This window comes from Anoplopoma fimbria, chromosome 20 (assembly GCF_027596085.1).
Source record: "Anoplopoma fimbria isolate UVic2021 breed Golden Eagle Sablefish chromosome 20, Afim_UVic_2022, whole genome shotgun sequence".
In the NCBI taxonomy this organism is placed as follows: domain Eukaryota; kingdom Metazoa; phylum Chordata; class Actinopteri; order Perciformes; family Anoplopomatidae; genus Anoplopoma; species Anoplopoma fimbria.
In genome coordinates this window covers 7,803,242-7,822,064 of record NC_072468.1, presented here as the reverse complement: position 1 = coordinate 7,822,064, position 18,823 = coordinate 7,803,242, and the positions used below count along the sequence as shown (strand labels likewise).

Genomic DNA, 18,823 nt, shown 5'->3' with positions numbered 1-18,823 from the left:
TTTATTAGGGATATAGGTACAGGTTGGAACAGTCAGAGGTTTACTTAGGTCAAGCCATATAACACAAGAAATCACAGAGCCAAGTCAAAGTGAAGGCCTTAAAACTAAAGCATAGCCATATGGTCCATACTTGTAATAGTCAAAGAATGCTTTTAGAGGAAAAATATTGAATCCATTACCAACTGATTCACTATTCTTTTAAACAAAATGTATTATCTCTGACACATAGAGCTAGCTACATTTCTGCAAATAATATACTCTAAAACATATATATATATATATTTTTACTATTAGCAAAAAAAAAGGTATTATGAAAAAGCTTTAATCATTAATGCACCTGCTCATACGTTAATACAACACCAAAGTGATTGAGAACTTAGTATATGTATGGTCACCATTATGCCATTTATTAAGTCATTGTTGAGAACACATTAAATGCACTTAAAACACATTTCATTTTTCATAAATATTTCATATTAAAGAGAAATATGTTTCACCTTGTGCCTACAGAGGAAAACATAGAGTTGCAACGATCTTGTAGCCAAGAAAGAGAGTAAGGCACAAAATAGAAACCTTATTCATACAGTTTAGTCATGCTATTATACTATATGTCCGAAAATGTATTAGGAAGCTATATTGCAAGCTACTGTCAGCTAAATGATCCCCAATGTTAGTACGCTGTGCATGCTCCAAAAGACCGATAACATGGAAAAGACTGCAGCTGTGTGAAAGAAGAGTTGATGAAGATATGTTTATGACACGACAGTGGAAATCATCTACGGTATTTGGTCTGGAAGCAAGGAAACCTGCTCTGTTTCTGCGGTAAAGTGCATAATGTTTTTGTTTTTTTGTACGGGGAACCGCTCTATGCTGAAGTCTCCGACAGAAAAAGGAAACTTGGACAATAATTTCACCAAAGATAAAATCCTTTGGTTAAAGCATATCAATTATTGCCAGCTCGAAGTAACAGTCCTGCCAACTCCTCTGCGGAATCGACGGAATGAGGAGTAAAACTGAGCCTGCCGCACACTTCAGATTATCCCTGTGCCTATTTACATGCAAACCTGCAGTGCAAGAAGTAATAGACTAATATATATATATATTGTCCTGGAGTAATCTCATCTAAATTCAGCAGGTAAGCATATACCGTTGTTCAACTATCTTATAGCTGGGGGAGAAGAAAACTCTGATACCTGCCTTCATAAGCCCGTGCAACCAGGGACTGCTGTCATAGGATATGTACTATATATTTCTCTGATTGTCTGTGCATCAGTATGTCATGGTTTAGGGTGGGAGGGCTGGAAGACCGGGGCAGGTGGATAAAAAAACAAAAAAAAAGGCACTAAGGTGAAAAGCATAAAGCAGGGTAGTAGAAATGGTACAAAGTCATATCAGGGGAAGATAAATTGAACAAAAGGGAAAACTAAATAGCAAACTGCATGATATAAGCATAAGGCATACATAAGTACATTTTCAAATACATGTTTATACAAAAGAATATCATACAATAACATTCAGTATAAATGAACAATGAGATAATGATGAGGAAGCGAGAAAAAATACATTTCTAATCTACTCACAGATTCCCTACATATTTTCCAGCCTTATATTCTGTTTCCCTGTAAACAAATCATTGAAATGATACAAAAAAGTCATATAAAAACTTCCACTTCGTGTTACAATGAACCATTTGCATTTGTGTCACTGCTGCTTTTGTCTGCTGTCAATATCACTGCTGTAAGGCACCAATTCGGTTGTTGCGGACTGACTGCACAAACAAATGAACCAAAGTGATGAAGCATGACACTTATTGTCCCATTAGCTTGTCCATGCATTAACATACAGATCACACTGGAAATAAAGATTGTCATTTGTCATTGTCACAATACAAGTATTTCAGTCTCATTGAGCTGTTTGGTCCGCTAAACAACATCTGCTGTGAATTAAGGCAAGTGTAGTCGTATACGTTGCCCCTGATTTCACTTCCCTTTTTTTGTAAATATAACATTCATCTGTTTGTTCAAATGGAGCTTGCCAGTGATTGTCATTGTGAATCTGCAGCGAGCCTTCTAGCTGATGGGGATGATGGTCAGGTGAGAGATCCTGGTCCAAAATGTTTTCTTCATCATCTGGATCTCTAGTTTTTTTTGTTGTCCTCCATTTGTTGATGCCCTGCTGTTTGAGTGTATGTGTGTGTTCCTGTGTTTGTTTGTGTGTGTGTGTGTGTGTGTGTGTGTGTATGTGTGTGCTGCTGCAGAAAACTTCTGGACGTCTATGCATGAGTGTGCACGGAAATGCTGGAGAGGTCGTTCCTGATGATCTCGTTAACTGTGGAAAAATAGAAGACGCAGATCGTTATAAACTTGTCACATTGAATGGCAATTCAGATCATTACAACACTATTACATTCAGTGAAAAGAGCTGGCCTGGAAGTTACAGAGGAGATGCATCTCACAAGAAGGTTGTCAGTTTCAGGCTGGTGTCTTAAAAATTACGTTCCCATACAAAACTGAATTGACAATAACATTTTGAGGGAACCGGATTAAGTCTGTTTTTGACGTATCACCGATACGTTTCTGTTCTACTCTGCAGATGTCCATGTGGGTATGGATGGGTCTGACAAACACAGGACATTCACACAGGAGACAACTGCTTTAGTCCTGTGTGAAACCAGAAGGTGACGTCTGTGACTTAAATAATAATAACTAACTTACTTTTTTTGAGCCTAACCATGATCTTTTTACTTTACATAACCAAGTAGTTTTGTTGCCTTAACATTATCAAGTCATTTTGTAGTATTTTCTTTTTTGTTTCAACTTACAACATTAACTACGTGTTTAAAACTGCTCTAAAACGGGAGAAATTACAAGAGAAAATATGTTTCCCTCCAAACGTCATTGAGAATACAGTTTAGTTTTATGGAATGCAATTTTGCAAGAAACATTTTTGTCAGTTTAAATCCCTGCCAAGGTAGGGTTTCCAGCCAGGCAAAGTGTGCAAGGGGCCAGATAGGTCCTGGTCACACGAGAAATGTGAGTCTAGTTTTATTTGTGTTAGATTTGAAATGTTGCCTTTATCCAATGAAATCACATCAAATGTGGCATTTCTTTTTCTTAACAGAGAACGCTTTGACCGATGACGATGTTACTCTAGTGCTTGTGGCCTGCAATAAATAATGTCACATGAGGCAATGTGGCACTGAATACCTTGCATAGATGTGGTCAAGTTGAACAATACTGGATATCATGAGCTGCAATCCAAACATATCTTTGTAGTTACCAAACTCCTATCTGCCACATACACACATCTCCGTTTTGAAGTCATCGTCTTGTCTTTCCTGCACTAGTTCCTGTGCCCGCGCCTTTCCCACAGTCGGGCAGGCACAGATCAGTCCCCTGCCTTTATCTGCTCTGTGTTCTTTGGCAAAACAGAGGGAAGTGACTGTGAAGATGGCGAGGGCCCTGAGCCCTGTAGCCCAACGCAAACAAGAAGCTCCTCAGTCCTGAAGCTTAACCGAGATAAAGTGGGCTGATGTAGACCGAGAGAGAGAGAGAAAGTCTGGTGAAACCACCATCCGCAGAGAGGAGCCGAGACAGGAAGTCCACCCACTCTGAGGCCCACAGGCCTGCTGTTTGTTATCACTAGATACCGTTTGTCGATTGGGGAAGACTCTGCACTGATCAAGACGAAAACAAGACCGAGTCCTTTTAATACTCAACCATTTCAATGCTGTAAAAATGTTAACGGTGCAATGCCATATCAAACGGCTATGGTAACTTTTCTTTTACAACAATGTTGCTAATGTCAGCTGAACTGACCTATGGGAAATGAAGTGCAGAAACCCCACAGCAATATGTACACATATTACAAGGGATGGAGACAGACATGCATAAGCAAAAAACTAAATAAATAATCAGTGACAGAATGCAAATTCTAAAAGAAGTAGGCCACACACCTGTGAAAGCGTGCCCTGCTTTCTACACACACACACACACACACACACACACACACACACACACACACACACACACACACACACACACGCACGCACACACGCACACACGCGCGCAAACAAACAGATCCGTTGGGACTCACCTCCCTAAACAGGAGGAACTCCCATTGGAAAAATCCCACCTGTGCCAACACTGCTGGCTGTTTTCAACTCTATTCCGCTCCGGGCCAAACATGCATTTACACGCTGAGGTTATTTTTAGCTCTGCCATCACAGGACATAAAGGAAGTGCAAGCGAGCACATGTAACAATTAGATGATCAAACGTTAATGTCGCTGCTCTTCTCTGTTAGCAGAGGTGAGAAAACAGCTCCAGGTAAACTTTAAGCAGGGGGAAACCCAACAGCTCGGCAGCAAAAAGCCACAAATGTACACTTTATTATTCTCAGAGGGAAATAAGTAGCTTCCATTCTTTTCTTCAGTCATTGTAAAAAAAAATAGTGACGTGTCCTCCGCCCACATATCAACTGTGGTGTTATTTTGCTGCACATTATCAACTAATATTTTCCATTGGCATGCTTGATGATGTTCCATTCTGAAAAAAAACGAGTGATAAAGAGAAAAGAAAGGTAAAACTCTGGCCACTGTGTTTTAATCTATGTACTCTGTCAGCAATGTGAGAATCTCAGAAACAGGATGTGGCCAACTGTTATACCACAAGACAACACCAAGCTGCTATTTATAGCTGTTCAAAAGGGTAGATCGCTATTTACTTGCAACAACTTCTTGGAAACCAAGAAATTGTAAAGATCAGTTGAGGTTACCTGAATGGATGACACAAACAGGTAATACCTCTGAAAAATGCATTTGCACATGCTATATAACAAACCTGTCAGATTGTTTTTGGTGACAGTATAACAAATGCAATTAGTCTAATATTGTAAAAAAAAAAAGAAAAGAAAAAAAAAAAAGAAGAAGTTTGTTAAATAGATTTAATTTAGTTTTGTCAACAAAAAAATATATATTTTAAGTCTCACCTTACATGGAGTGACTAGATAACATGAAAGATAATTATGTTCCACTTTCCCTGTATTACATGCTATTGTAATAAAGAACGCTATGTTTGGTTTGAGATACGTAGATAAATGAACTCTCTGTGCCCTGGCATCCTTCTCAACAGCATTGGAAACTTTTTTTTTTTTTTTTCCTTTTTCAGTTGCCCAGGTTAATAATGGAAAGCTGTAACTGGGAGTACACCCTCTCATGACTAAACAAAAACAGTGGAAAATTAAACTTCAAATATTCCACTGCTGTAAAAAAAGAAAAAAAAAAAGACCTGCCCTGCTAGTCTTAGTTAAAACGAGTGACATCCTTTATAAGCCGTAGTGCCAGTGCAATCAGTGAACCGCAGTCTGGACCTGTTAGGACTTAGAGGTGGGGCTGGGCTGCTGCAAGATCTATTTCAGGCAGGTGTGAGAGTGACACACAAAATATGACTGAGCTTCACACTGATGCCAGTCGTGTTGAACAGTTCAATGGACAATTCTGCTCCTTTGTGAAGGCCTACCAGTGTTTCTTGGCAGTGGGTTGCTGCCAGTGTGACTGCTGACTGAATGAATGAATGTTGACATTGCTAAAATAATCTGTCTGTTTCTACTGTGACGGGGAATGATTTCCTTCGACCTGCCAGAAGAGGTGATGCAGTACCTCCAGTGTGGTGCGTACATCAACAATACAGTACGGGTCAACTTTTATAAACTGCACCTATGCAACTGGGCAGGTTGTCTTAGAACAATTATAGCAGATGGCCCAGACTAAGTGGGCTCTCAGACCAAAAATAGCACAGCTTTAAAATAACACAATGGGGCTGCGTAGGTGTGGACATGCTGCTACAGGTACTAGCGAGAAGGTACAATGAAAGCAAGGAAGTCCTGTTTGAGTAATGTATCCATTACTTTAAAAGGTGCGAAAAACACTACACAGCAGTTTATAATGCAATTGATGATAGCACGGTAAACCTCAGAACAGTAGTTGCGGCAAAATTAGAGTCAGGCTTAGCATCCATTGTCGGAGAGATCTCTTAGACAGGACTGTGTCGACACAGTGGTCGCATTGAAATGAATGAGGATGATTTTTTTTTTTACGCAGTGCTAATCTTAACATGGCAAATATGATTTAACCAGAAAGCAACTTGTTGAGAAAGAAGACAGGATAAAGTGACATGTTTGCATTTTAACCCCTCAGTACGCAAGAACACATTTTGTGGCTTTAAAACCTGCAATCGAGATTGTCCCCTTTTTTGGGGGCTTTTTCTCTATCGCAATATTTTATAGCTATGGCCCAGGTGTTGCACCCAAAAGTTTTTCCAAGCGCGAAAAAGAAAACGATCAATGAGCACAACACCACACCAATATGAATCGCTGCAAATATTGCAAAAAGGGGGAACGATTCCAAAATCAATCGAAACTAATGAAGACATGTTGTGACATTATAACAAAGTTTTTGTGAGAAAAAGTTGCAAATTCTAAAAACACATTTTACAACGATATTTTTGACTGATATTAGAAACAAGGAGTTATGATGCTGCAATTTTGTCCTCCTTTTCACTCAGTAATCCAAGCATGGGGCGCTGTGGCCTCATTCGTCTACTCTGAGAGTTCAGTGTGAACCTGAGCACTTGGGATTTAGTTAGCATTGTTAGAGGAGAGTGATGTGCATTGGGGTTCGATATCATCCGGGCTTCCTCAGAGAACAGAGGATGCCCTATGTGGTTGGGTGAGAAGCAGAGCCTCGAGGCCTGAGAGCCGCTCGGAGGTTCCTGCCGTCGTAACACAATCTCCTTCAGGCCAAATCAGGCCTGACTGGCAATGGCCTGGCAGAGAGTGACTTCACCTTCCTCCTGGCTTCCCTCAGCTGACCGTCAAAAACACAACCTCTGAACTCCAGTTTGTAACGGAGGCTTCCTGAGACAAGTTTTCACTTGGAGTCTCTTGATACCAAAGTAGCAGGAGGGCACCTTCCTGAGCTTTTCTCACTTTCACTACTTGAATAAACGGCAGATGTGCGAGGGTCAAGGACCTTCACACTGTAGCGAAGGGGAGTGTTTCCTATGCTTACTCGTGTAGTAGCACATCGGCTTTGTGAGAAAGCGGAGGTAGCTTCCGTCTATTGTGGCACTCCGAGCCTCATTTGAGGAAAGAAGTCTGAGTCACAGAGGCTCTTTCACATAAACACATATAAACTGGCTTCAAATCTGTGCAGGAGCTCACGACGAGCAAAAGGAGACCGGCTGCAAAACAGACCTCGAAGTTCAACGTCATCTGAACTGCTTTCATGTGATTTGGTGGGGAAGTCAAACTAAAGCTTAAACTTGCTTGAAGAGAGACAATTGAATTTCCTGCTACATATTACTTTTGTTTCCCCACTATATCAAATCTTCTCTCGGCCTCAGCAGAAACACTTAATGGACAATTTGCTGCCTCCCACGCACGGCTCAAGCGGCTGGACTAAGAGAGAGAGAGAGAGAGAGGCTCAGACAACGTCACTTATCTTGTGCTGATAACCAGCAGCGTCAAAAATAGGGAGGGGTCAAAGGTCAGAACACACACATGAACGACACAGCGGGAGAGGGAAATAAAGATGGAGAGACTGAGAGAATGAGCAAAAATGGGAGGGAGACACAATCATTATTCCCACAGATAAACACAAATGGAAAGAGACAGAGTGTTCCACTAATGCTTCATCATGATAAAGTGCTTCATAAATTCATCTGAGCCTCACAGGTAGACAGCTTCTAATCCATCGCAGGGATCCCTTTGGGCCTAATGATGTGATGATATGTACAGGCAGCATATTTCATCCCCACAGCTAAGCGGATGTGTGAAGCCCTGGGCTTTCCCATGTGGAACCACTCAGTCTCCTCAACTGACAGAGGAGATGGGGAGAAGAAGAAGAAGGAGGAGAAGAAGAAGAAAAAAGATATAGGGCTGCAGAGCCACAGATTGTTTTAAAACAAAGCAGAGTTTACTCTGAGAGCTGAGGTTTTACAACTGCCCTGCAGCAGCTGTGTGGCACTGTGAAAACACAGCTGCACCACGGGCTGCAGCCAATCATCTCCTCACATCGTGAACGCCGATGCCATGAAATCTATGATCTAGAGACGTAGAGTCAAGGGTGTTATTTCCACGAGGTTAATCTTTCTTTTGTCGACCTCACTGTTATAATTTAAGGTTGATTTTCTCTCTAAACATTGTCTCACTGTCCAGCAGCCACAGTCCACATGAGAGAAGATCTGAGCTGATAAAAGTAGAGTACAGGCTACGCTTTGCTGGAGGTTGTTTGGGGTAGTATGCAGCCTGAATTGGATACCTTCAGAGGCCCTTGTGCAGAGTCATGGAAATAAAGTTAATTTTGTTAATGGCCATCAGGGGGCAACCACTCTGGTTGATAAAAGTCTGATTGCATAGGAGTCTATGAGAAAATTACCTTACTTCTCACTTAATTTATTACCTCAGTAAACATGGCAAACTTGAGTTTATGGTCTCAATGACTAGTTGCAAGTCTTGTTGAATACAGCATGATGTTCATTTAGTAAATGATGGTCCAGCTTATAGTTAAATACACCATAAAGCAGGATATGCTTTAGGGCGTTGCTGCCTTGTGATTGAAGGTCGCTACAACAGGGTTGTCCGTGTTTTCGACTACAAACTTTAACCCTTTCACGGTGTGTTTTTAGTTTAAGAAAGTTAAATTAAACATTTTGGTCGCCTTAACATGTCTTATTCAGCTCCAAGTTTGGTTGTAGTTAGCTCCACCCTCTAGTTCCAAAAAAACAAGATGGTGACAGCCAACATAGCATACTGCAGGCTTCAAAACGGCAGTCCACAAACCAGTTTGGATGTGACTAAGACGAGAAGATGATGAGATGGCATCTGACGTCTTTAAATACTAACGGGGATGATGCAAAAGATGCAATATCACTGATAAATAAAGACGAGACTAAAATGTAATTTAAAATATAAAACTTTTCCAAAATGTCTTTATTTTTGTCACCCTCTCTTTCCCTCTCTATGCCACCCTCTCTCTCTTTCTCAAACACTCGCAGAGCAGGGTTGCCCAGAGAGGAGTGATAAAAACCCTCTTTTGGAGAGCTGAAGAGAAAATAAGAAATAAAGCACAGAGTGTAAACAATAAGTGCTCTGATGTCACTGAGGAGATTTCCAATCAATATGTCTGCTGCTGTTTTTAGTCAAGGACTCCTGGCTCAGTTGGATAAGAGAGCTGGAGCAGCATTGAGAAATAACAATGACACACTGAGTGCATCATGTGGAGAGTCATAGGGGAGCTGGGCTCTAATGTGCCTCTCTTTTAGGAGGACATACTTTATAGTTGACAGCAGAATCGGACATGTTGCCAAAGCGAATGACCTGACCCAGGAGAAATTAGGTGTCTGCCTAGTCCAGATTAAAACCACTGAAAAACACTCGAAAGCAGTTACTAAAAAATGCTGTGGTCCAGGCTTGGGAACCATAAAACAGCAGTATCCCAAATTAGAAAATCTAAAGACAACAACTTTTACTGAGAGCCCCACCACTGATGTGCTTATTTTGGCCACAGCGGTGCACAACCTTTGTCTTTGATCTTGCATGGTGTACTGTGCCTCTCCCTATCTCACCTCACTCTGTCTCTCTTTGTGAGCCTGCCACTTCCTCCTCCTCTCATTTCCTCCCGGGCCCAGGAGGCCACGGGTGTGCTTACTCGAGGCCGGTCTCCTGGGAGGATGAGGGGGAGGTGTTTACATGGTTGGAGCTGCTCTCCAGTGCCCTCATCACTGACTTCTCTGTAATCATTGTGCAGCTGGTTTCAGACTCCATTGCCTAACAATATAAAACAAATATATTCACAGTGCAGAAACAATTACCCTAATTTTGTTTAAGAAACTGATATGTTTTCTTTGTCTTACGCATTTCATAATCCTGTGACCCTTATATATATTTTGAGATCCGACCCCTGGGTTGGGAACCATTGATCTAGCACACTAACTGCCATAGATGTACTTGCGCATGAAAATATAGTGTGTACTTTTTCAAAAACCAAAAAAAAAGGATGCCACAATACAGCCCTCTCAGTTGTTTTCCTTACACAGTTCAGTTCGATTGTGTGGAGTTCTATTTATTTAGCTGCCGTGAGGAATAGCACAGCAAAAGCCACCAATCAAAGTGTTTATCAAAAGCAAACACGAAAGTAGGAAGCTGAAGAACTTCTGACATACAGTGTGCGTGGATGACTTAAGACTGTGAGAAATCAAAAGCTCAGTTTCACACAACTAGTGAAGCATAACCACATAAAGCAAACACCGAGGCCCAAAAATACACCAAACAGAGTGAAACACAGACATTTTTGTGATTGAGATATGAAAGGAGACGGATTAAAACTCTTTACACGGCTCATTACCGATGGGTCTATGGTAAAATAACTCAGCCATCTGATAAACTCGCGGTGATTGATTCAGAATTAGAAACGTATGCTTTGAGATTTCACTGGTTTTGAAAATGGCACACAATGAAAAAAATATGAGCATATTGAAGCAATCATACTTCAGTGGGTTGCAGCCATCTGAGTGCGAATTTGGCTGCGCGCTTGCATACAATACGATTTATCACTACTTTTGTATTGTTTTTCTTTAAATCACCTGTTGCCTGTCGGTCGTTACGTGGGATTTTTCAGAATAGATTTTTCTTTTATTTATATCCAGAGAAACTGTGCTCTCTGCGTCCAAAAAGGTTTACCTCAGTGCGAACTTTATTGTTCACCATCCATCACGGCTAGATGGCTCAGAGGAGTCCTTCCTGTTTTTAAATGTGCATGTCTGCCTGTGAGTGTGTATCTGCACACCATGGCCTTTGGTTAACCTGTCTGTTTTGCCATTTAAGCATTAGCTCTGCTCGTTGTAAACTTCAAGCACAAGTTCTGCTCTGTAAGGATGCCAGAACTGGTCAGTTACTTCAAACCAAGTTGGTTGTGAGGAGGATCCAGGCATCTGGGGGACCCTAGCACAGTTTTACTCTCCTCCTCTCTTCTTTGTTTTGCTCTAAGAACTACAGCACACTGGACACTCCTGGTCAGTCATCTTAAGCTCAAACTGGCAGTTTCTTATGGGATGTTTTACAGCCTTTTTTTAGGGCATATTCTGATGAAAGTAACATTTCCACTGATCCAGCATCTTGAAGAGCTGGAAAGAGGGTTTTTTGCAGGCTGCATTACATAAAATACTAAAGGTAAGTAAATCTTAAAAAGCCCCTGCTGCACACAAGGAGATTGCGTGTCTCTCCTCAACATCCCCGCCGAGCTGTAGTGCTCTGAACTGAAGCAGAGTGTGATCTGATTAACACTCTGTCTGCTGACCCTGAGAGCTGCCCGACAACTTGAAATCCTCGACGCCCGCAGGGATTCAAAGACACATGGGAGGAGCTGGCCTCAGGGCACATCGTGGATCTATTCAAGTAGACCAGTCTGGAGGCAGGACAAAGGCGATCTTGGCAAATGTTCCCCTTATCTCCTTTCCATCGACCGCACTTTTCACAGAACTTTCATCCATCTGGAAACTGTAGAGTTTTCAAGAAACTCAGGCGTTGCCAGAGTCAGAGATGAAGACGGGGGCTCCTCTTCCAGGGATTGTAGGTGAGACAGACACGTTTGCTGTCACCTGTAAATCATACAACTGCATTTTCACATGCTTCTGTTCGTGCTGTTTCGAATCACACAGATTTTTACTGCTGCTGGGGCTGAGGGAGTGAACCTGCCACTTAAATACCTTCACAGAAACAAGGGCCTGTTATTTTACTCTATGACGCAGTAAATCTAAATGATTTAATTAAAATGTACATGACATTTCTGTTCACATGGTGTTTAGGGGGCGAGCTTTCCAACTCAAGCTCCCTGTTGATTTGACACGACGGATTTACAACATGAACAGAGAGAATTGTTTTGTCTTCTAGTACTAGATGGTCCAATGGGTTTGAGCAGTCTAACAGAAGAGTAAGTCGTGAATGTTAGCATATAAAATGAATGTTTTGTTTATTAATAAACACCAAACACCCTGAAGGTTGATGTTATTAATGGCCTATAGCTTTAAAGCATTAGCAAATAATGTATAATAAATGAATAACACCACTTAAAACACTTAACTTTAGCACCTATATTTAGCCTTGATAATCAGTATATTGATACCTTATAAATATTGTATAGGAGGACATATATAAGGACATTTTAAGTGTTCATTTATGTACTTGACAACAATTTTAACTATGAAGCATTTGGTGTTCAGAGTGATTGGTTACACAGTAAAGTTGTTTTCATATTTAATGATATGTGAGTACACATGTCTTTACAATGTGTGTATTCACATTCATTCATTAACAGTTTAATCCCATGTACGAATCATTCAAATGTGGTTTTAAAACTGTTTATAAATGTGTCCAGAAGATTCAGTTTGACAACAAATGCTAGATTTCTACTGGGGCTTTTAGCGGCATCTCATGACCTTCATTAAGGTATGACATTTTTCAGTTGTCACAAGATAGAAGAGAAAGTATCTACAAATAAATACTAAATTAATAAAAAAATACAACTATAAAAGTATGCCAATATGTAATACTTTAATCTTTCATATTCATATAGGACTCAAGATTACTACTGGGTCATTATATTGTCTGTTTTATTATGTTTATTATGTTGTTAATATTTATCAAGCTCATAGGAGGTAATATTGGTGACGAATACATACACATTTAAAATGTCCTTATATCTGCTTATATACACCATATAAATAGTTATGTAATAGACAGTTGTGCAATGAACAGTTTATTACTTTTTATATACTGCTTAGAAATGCTAAGTAAGGGATGTGGGAGTAGGGTCAGGGGGTTGGTTGACATAAAGTGCTATATTTCTGTGCTAAACACAGCACAGCAGTTAGTTAAAAGCCCCTTGGCCTTTTCTTGAGCTAAAGAAATTAATGGTGAGGTTTGCGCAGCGCCACTGTAGCCTTTCATCAGTTAATCTCTCAATGCTTCACACTATAAAAAAGGCTTACTGAGCGTGAAAGGATTTCCCTGTTTGTTAGCACGTTGTTTTGAGAGGAACTGAGCTCAGCCGAGTACAATCAGGAGAGTCGGGGGACCCGTGGAGGTTTATAACTGCCATGGGTCATATGTCAACAGTAGGACACTTACAGTTCAGTGGTTATGATCATTCCCTCCCCTGAAGTAAACCCTCGCACCCACTGCTTGGTAAGCCTCTGAGCTGCAAGCGGCCACTGGTGGGAGAGGAAGAAAATGTGATCTTTAACTTTGCCAGTGTTTATCCTTCTTTGACTTTTAGTGTTTTGTTTTTAATGGTTCGAGCTGTGAAAGAAGCTAGTACTGTCCGTGTGTGTGTGTGTGTGTGTGTGTGTGTGTGTGTGTGTGTGTGTGTGTGTGTGTGTGTGTGTGTGTGTGTGTGTGTGTGTGTGTGTGTGTGTGTGAAGAACAGGAACAGTGTGAGAAGCTGCCAGGGAAAAATCACCAAGATCGCCTGCCTCAGATTTTCCCCTCTTTCTCTGAGTCCGTCTGTCTTGTGTCTGTGTCTCTTTTATTCCTATGGCTGACCTGATTCTCCTCATGCTCGCTGAATATTCCTGGATTTGAGGACATGATGAGTATCTTCTGACCCCAAAATCTCAAAGAACTAAAATACATCTCATGACTGGTGGCGACCCCTCCATTTGAGGTCCCTAAGCCAGATATCACACTGAAGAAAATCACAGGGTTTGTCACGGGAAAGAGATGGATTGAAAAAGCCATGATTCTAATCGCTTTTGACAAATTCATTATTTTGACAGTTGCCTTTTACGTTGACCTGCCTGCATTATTAGGATTTGTCAATGGTCTGTAACACAAAAACAGGGCACATGTGCATTCGTTTTAGTGCCCTGTGACAGATTCTACGAGAACTCTCACTCTTTCAAAGTTTATATGTGCATCTGTATTTCCCTTCTCCATGCCCCCCCCCCCCTCTTTTTATGACTGACTGGCTCTCTGACCCTTCTCTTTCTGAGGTATCTACACATTGAGGAGAAGGCAAACTCTGCCAAAAGTTGCAAAATCGGCTTTCCCAAACCCCATCGGCTGGATCAGACTTCGCTGTTGACATCCGTCGCTACAGGATACTATTTCACTGAGCTAAGAGATTTCAGATGAGGAGCTGTTATTACGTGGTCTGGGACGGAGACCTGCTCCTGTTTACTGATGCCGCAGGTATTTACATCCCTTAAATACACAACACTGGAACTGCAGTGTGGTTTTTTTATGTCTAAGTGTCCTTGAGCAAGACACCCCGCAAGCTCCAGGGATGTTATCCAGAAGCTGATCCTGACCCCTGACCTCCCTGTGGAGAGCCAACAAATAAAAACATGTTTTTCTGCGAATAAATTCTGCTTGTTGGGTGTTTAGTATTTTCCCTGGGCTGAATGAGTTTTCCATGTGCTCATATTTTTAAAGCCAGCAGGAAATATCCAAGATTCAAGGCTAATTTATGGTTTCTGTGACTCGTGGTGTTCGCAGTAATATCAGTTATTTCCACAAAGGAACTGTGTTTTATGGTAAAAGCAGTAGTGGTGTAATGTTCGCGGAGATTACGGAATGTTCTTCTAATCATAAACACACCGACATATCGTCAATCATAACCTCCGAGTTCTGCACATGACACAGAGACCCTAGCCCTATGAGCACCTGGTGTAGAAAAGAGCTTTCATTGATTGGATCTAGCCAGAAAGTAGGCAGATACGGGGTTGGATCATGCTGAAATACAACCATCATCAAGGTACAGGTAGCGAACTCGCAGCCTTGTGGAAGAAGGAGACTTTCTCAGTCAAACACCGTGTCAACCACACTGACATTTGTCATGTTATGATTCAGTAATGAGAGTGTCTGGCGTGAGGTGGAAGCTCCATGATCACAGATGTACACAGGAAGGTTCTAGCCAAGCCACAGGCCCTGTCTGAGTCCTGACCCGCTGTGATCCGTGTGGCTCGGCGGCTTTTCAACGCGTGTTTCCTAAACCTCAGAATGTGAGCCACAGAGACGGAGCCTCTAAACTGCTGCGTCGGGAGAAACTATAAGAAATACATGACGTATGATGAACTGAAGTAATATAACTTTAATGAATAGACTCAAAGTTGTTTGGAGAAGAAAGCCCTGTGGCTTTTACTCTGCTATATTTGATTGTATACTTCACTGAAGTACATTTAGCCTTTGATGCCATGTAACTGACTTTCATACAAAGTAAATATTGTGTGCTTTCTTTTTACAAAGCTTGGAATAACGGAAAAAAATAAGACACACATCCTTACAGTAGCAAATCTTGCAAATCTGTGTCACACATTTCTGGCATTGGGGAAAAAATTAACACTAAACCCAATCAAAATCAAAAGTCTCCCATCTAAATGTGTGCGTGTATCAGATCCCAGACACAAAAGAAACCCAATTTGTTTAGATAATTTAGCTGCAGTTTCTCAGCAGACACATTCTTTCTCAGTGACTGTGGATATTATGACGGAGCGACTGAAACCAGACCAGATCCTCTGGCTAGCACACACACACATAAAAGCCAGCACCCCTCGGTAATGAATGGACTCAATTCTTACAGATTCATCTTGCTGTGCTTATCAAAAGTAATAATATTCCCACCGATTTTACAAAGAGCTAAAAATCAAAGCGCCAATACTGTGACCCCATTGCCACTGTCATATGCAACCACTTAGATCCAATTATTTGCTTAACTGCCAGCAATCTTGGACAATAGTGTCTATAATTGAGTGGGTTTTCATAATATGTGTTGCAAAAAAAACCCAAAAACTGATCACAACCAGGAATCTAAAGGCTCTTATGTTCAGCCAAGGGACAGAGATAAAAGAGATGTAAGAGGAAACAGAGGGTGCTAAGGTAATCCAGAGGACTTCCACTCAACCGCGAATGTATTCTTCTTCTATTGCAAAGATGCAATGCTATTCTCTGGGTTTCATTACTGTACATCTATTGTAACTCCCACCCTCAGACAATTTATATTACAAACTAAGGTAGTGTTTAAAAAGAATGTTACCTGCTTTAAAAGTCACTTCAAGTTTCCTGTCTGCAGCTACAGGTTGTTGTTTTTTTATCACCCATTTTGGCTCCTCTATTGCAGTGATATAGGACTACAATCAAGAAGTGTGTAAGATCAAGTAGTTATTTGTGTCTTTTAGTGAAGTTTTATTAGAGAATTGATCAATTATTATCATCATCCACAACCTCTACTACAACCAGATCAACAAATATCTTAAAGTTTCCCACTGAGCACACCCCTTCAAGTATTTGGTGAGGTCTGTAATAATGGTGAATATCTGATATTGGGTAATAAGAGCCATAGCAGCTCTACTTGCACAGTAAAAGTAATGGTTTGGGTCCTAATGAGAAGAAATTGAATCATATCTATTGTTGACTTCAAAAGTGCAGTTGTTGATCCATTGCTTAGGTGGTCAATGCCTCTTAAAGGACAATCCGAGAGTGTAGCCACCTATTCATTTATTCTACATATAAAACCAGCAACGCTCTACATTTGATTTAAACCTCACCATGTCATGAGCTACAAAGAAAGCAGGATCCCTAATACTTTAAGAGAGCGCAAGACATGACAACAGTAAAAAAACAACAACAACACATCCTCTTTGTAGTCATTAATAATAAAAAAGCCATCACCCTTCTTCTTGCACCCATCAATATGTCTAGAAGGAGACTATGTTCTTGGCATTGCACTTAACTACAAGACAGCCTTTCTTTCTGTATAAGCTTGAGCTTGACCTGCTCCTAAAAGGCCAGGGGGTCAGAGATGGAGGGATGTGAAAGCACCGGCGTTCAGCTCTCCCTCATTCTATTAACCAAAAGAGAAACAAACACAAATACATACGGTATAAACATACGGGAGCCGCTCTGATTTACTGAGTCCCATTAGCCACCTTAACCTCCACTTTAATGAACAGCCCGCCCCCTCCCCCCCAAATCCTCTCTCCCTCTCTCTCTGTCCTCTGCCCCCCCTCCAATCCCAGAGCCAGCCTTGCGGCACACTCCAATGTTAGCGACTCAGCATGTTTTCAGCGCGGCGCGGACGCGTTCTCAATCATCATTAGGGGTTTTTGCGGAGTCCTGGGGTCTGGGAAACTTGCCAAAATGTGTAAAAGTTTCCATGAGGAAAGCCTCGAGTTGCCTTCGGCGGCATCAGTGGTGGACGGAGATCCTCGGGAAGGTTAGAATGCCTTTTTTTTATTTTGAAGTTGCCGGAGGGAGGGAGGGAGGAAAGGAGGGCCCAACAACAATTCTGTTTTCATTTTGAGGAAAAACAAGCCTCGTAGAGTTTCAAATGCATCAGCCTTGAATTGGGGAGGAAACAATCACAAGGAAAACTACCCTGTAACACGAGGCAATCAGAGCACATATGTCAAATGTCAGTGAATCGACAGAGGCTGCGTTGCACTCTGTTTTTCTTATTTTGGGGAATAAGGGCCCTCTGTTTCCCGGAGAGGCAGCTGGTAGAAATCTGGCCCTCTGATTAGCACTAGTTCATTTGCTGTGTGCTGCGTTCAGCCTCACTTCATGATATCACCCATCGCAGCAGCGGCTAATGAGACAGGACACACGGCAGCAGCCCCACAGGAACAAACCCCTAGCACAGCCAGCAAACTACTTCTGCTCTACACACACGCACACACATCTGCAGCAAAATACCTATAAACACCAGGAATAGAGCTCAAAGTGAAGGGTTTGCAACAAGTGATGTGGGGAACTTTCCAAAATAGTTTGTGTAAAAATAAAAAAAGCCAAGTCCAAGATCAAAAGTGTCGAGCGGGGGGTATGATGTCACCAGAATTGCTCCTTCAGACGTGTGACAAAGTATGCTGTCATTTAAAGCTTTTATTTTTGTTGGCCTAATTAGTGTTTTTCATAAATTCTATTATTGTGCGCACTGATGTCATTTGACTGGCGTTTTTCTCACAGTCATGTGCCTTGTAAAGTATAGATAGTGGGTTGTGAGCAAGCATGAAATGTCTGAAAACTTTGGTTTTATTTGAGTGCCACCATGTGTTGTTTACGACGGTGAGTCAACAATGCAACAGAGTCTTCCAGGAGCGCTGGGTGTTTCGTCCTCGACTTGATTATTTTCTCTAAACCACGCTGATCGGCTGCTTAAGTCCAGCTATGAGAAGTAAGACTGAAACAGGTGTGAACCAGCATGCCACTAAGTGAAAACAACTTCTGACTTCCTACTGGATTCTTCCCATAAAATCTCATTGCAGACACCCGAATCGTTGCCTTGCGTGTCTTGCACTATAGTTAGCAAGCTTCTATCACAGCAGAGGGAAGAGTTTAGCAGATTACAATGGAGACTGTGTACGGCAGTCAGGGGGGTTTACATCCCAGACTCCCTCCATGCTAACCAAGCTCCTTGCGGTACAGTAGCTCACCGTTGATAAGTTGAGTGATTTCTCAGGGGCTGCGTAAATATCTGGGCCTGGCCAGAGAGACACATTTCCTCTGGCTGATGAGAGCCGGAGGCCTCAGCGTTCGAGCGTGGGAGGCGCTCCGCTCTTGGGGAAGATCAAGTGTGCTCCCGCAGACTCCAAATCACCGGCTCCCCAATTGCTGGGGAGGAACGCTACTCTACATGGCTAGCGTTAAATCACCGCCGCTGTGGTGAGGTCATCCACTTGTGTCCCCCCCCCGCCTCGTCTAATGGAGCGCTCAGCTCGCTAACATACGGTGGTAATGCGTGCGGACGGGGAGCGGGACGCCCTGCAAGCTGC

At 41.8% G+C, this 18,823-nt stretch overlaps 1 protein-coding gene across 1 annotated transcript in view; it reads right to left on the bottom strand.

Annotated features, from left to right (window-relative positions):
• Window positions 1–398: 398 nt before the first annotated feature.
• The window catches only part of LOC129109274 (nuclear factor of activated T-cells, cytoplasmic 1-like), a 59,523-nt gene continuing 41,098 nt past the window's right edge, over window positions 399–18,823 (bottom strand). The window contains exon 10 of the mRNA XM_054621306.1: window positions 399–2,328. Coding sequence (XP_054477281.1) covers window positions 2,273–2,328 — 56 coding nt within the window. The 3' untranslated portion in view covers window positions 399–2,272. The remainder of the gene's footprint in view (window positions 2,329–18,823) is intronic.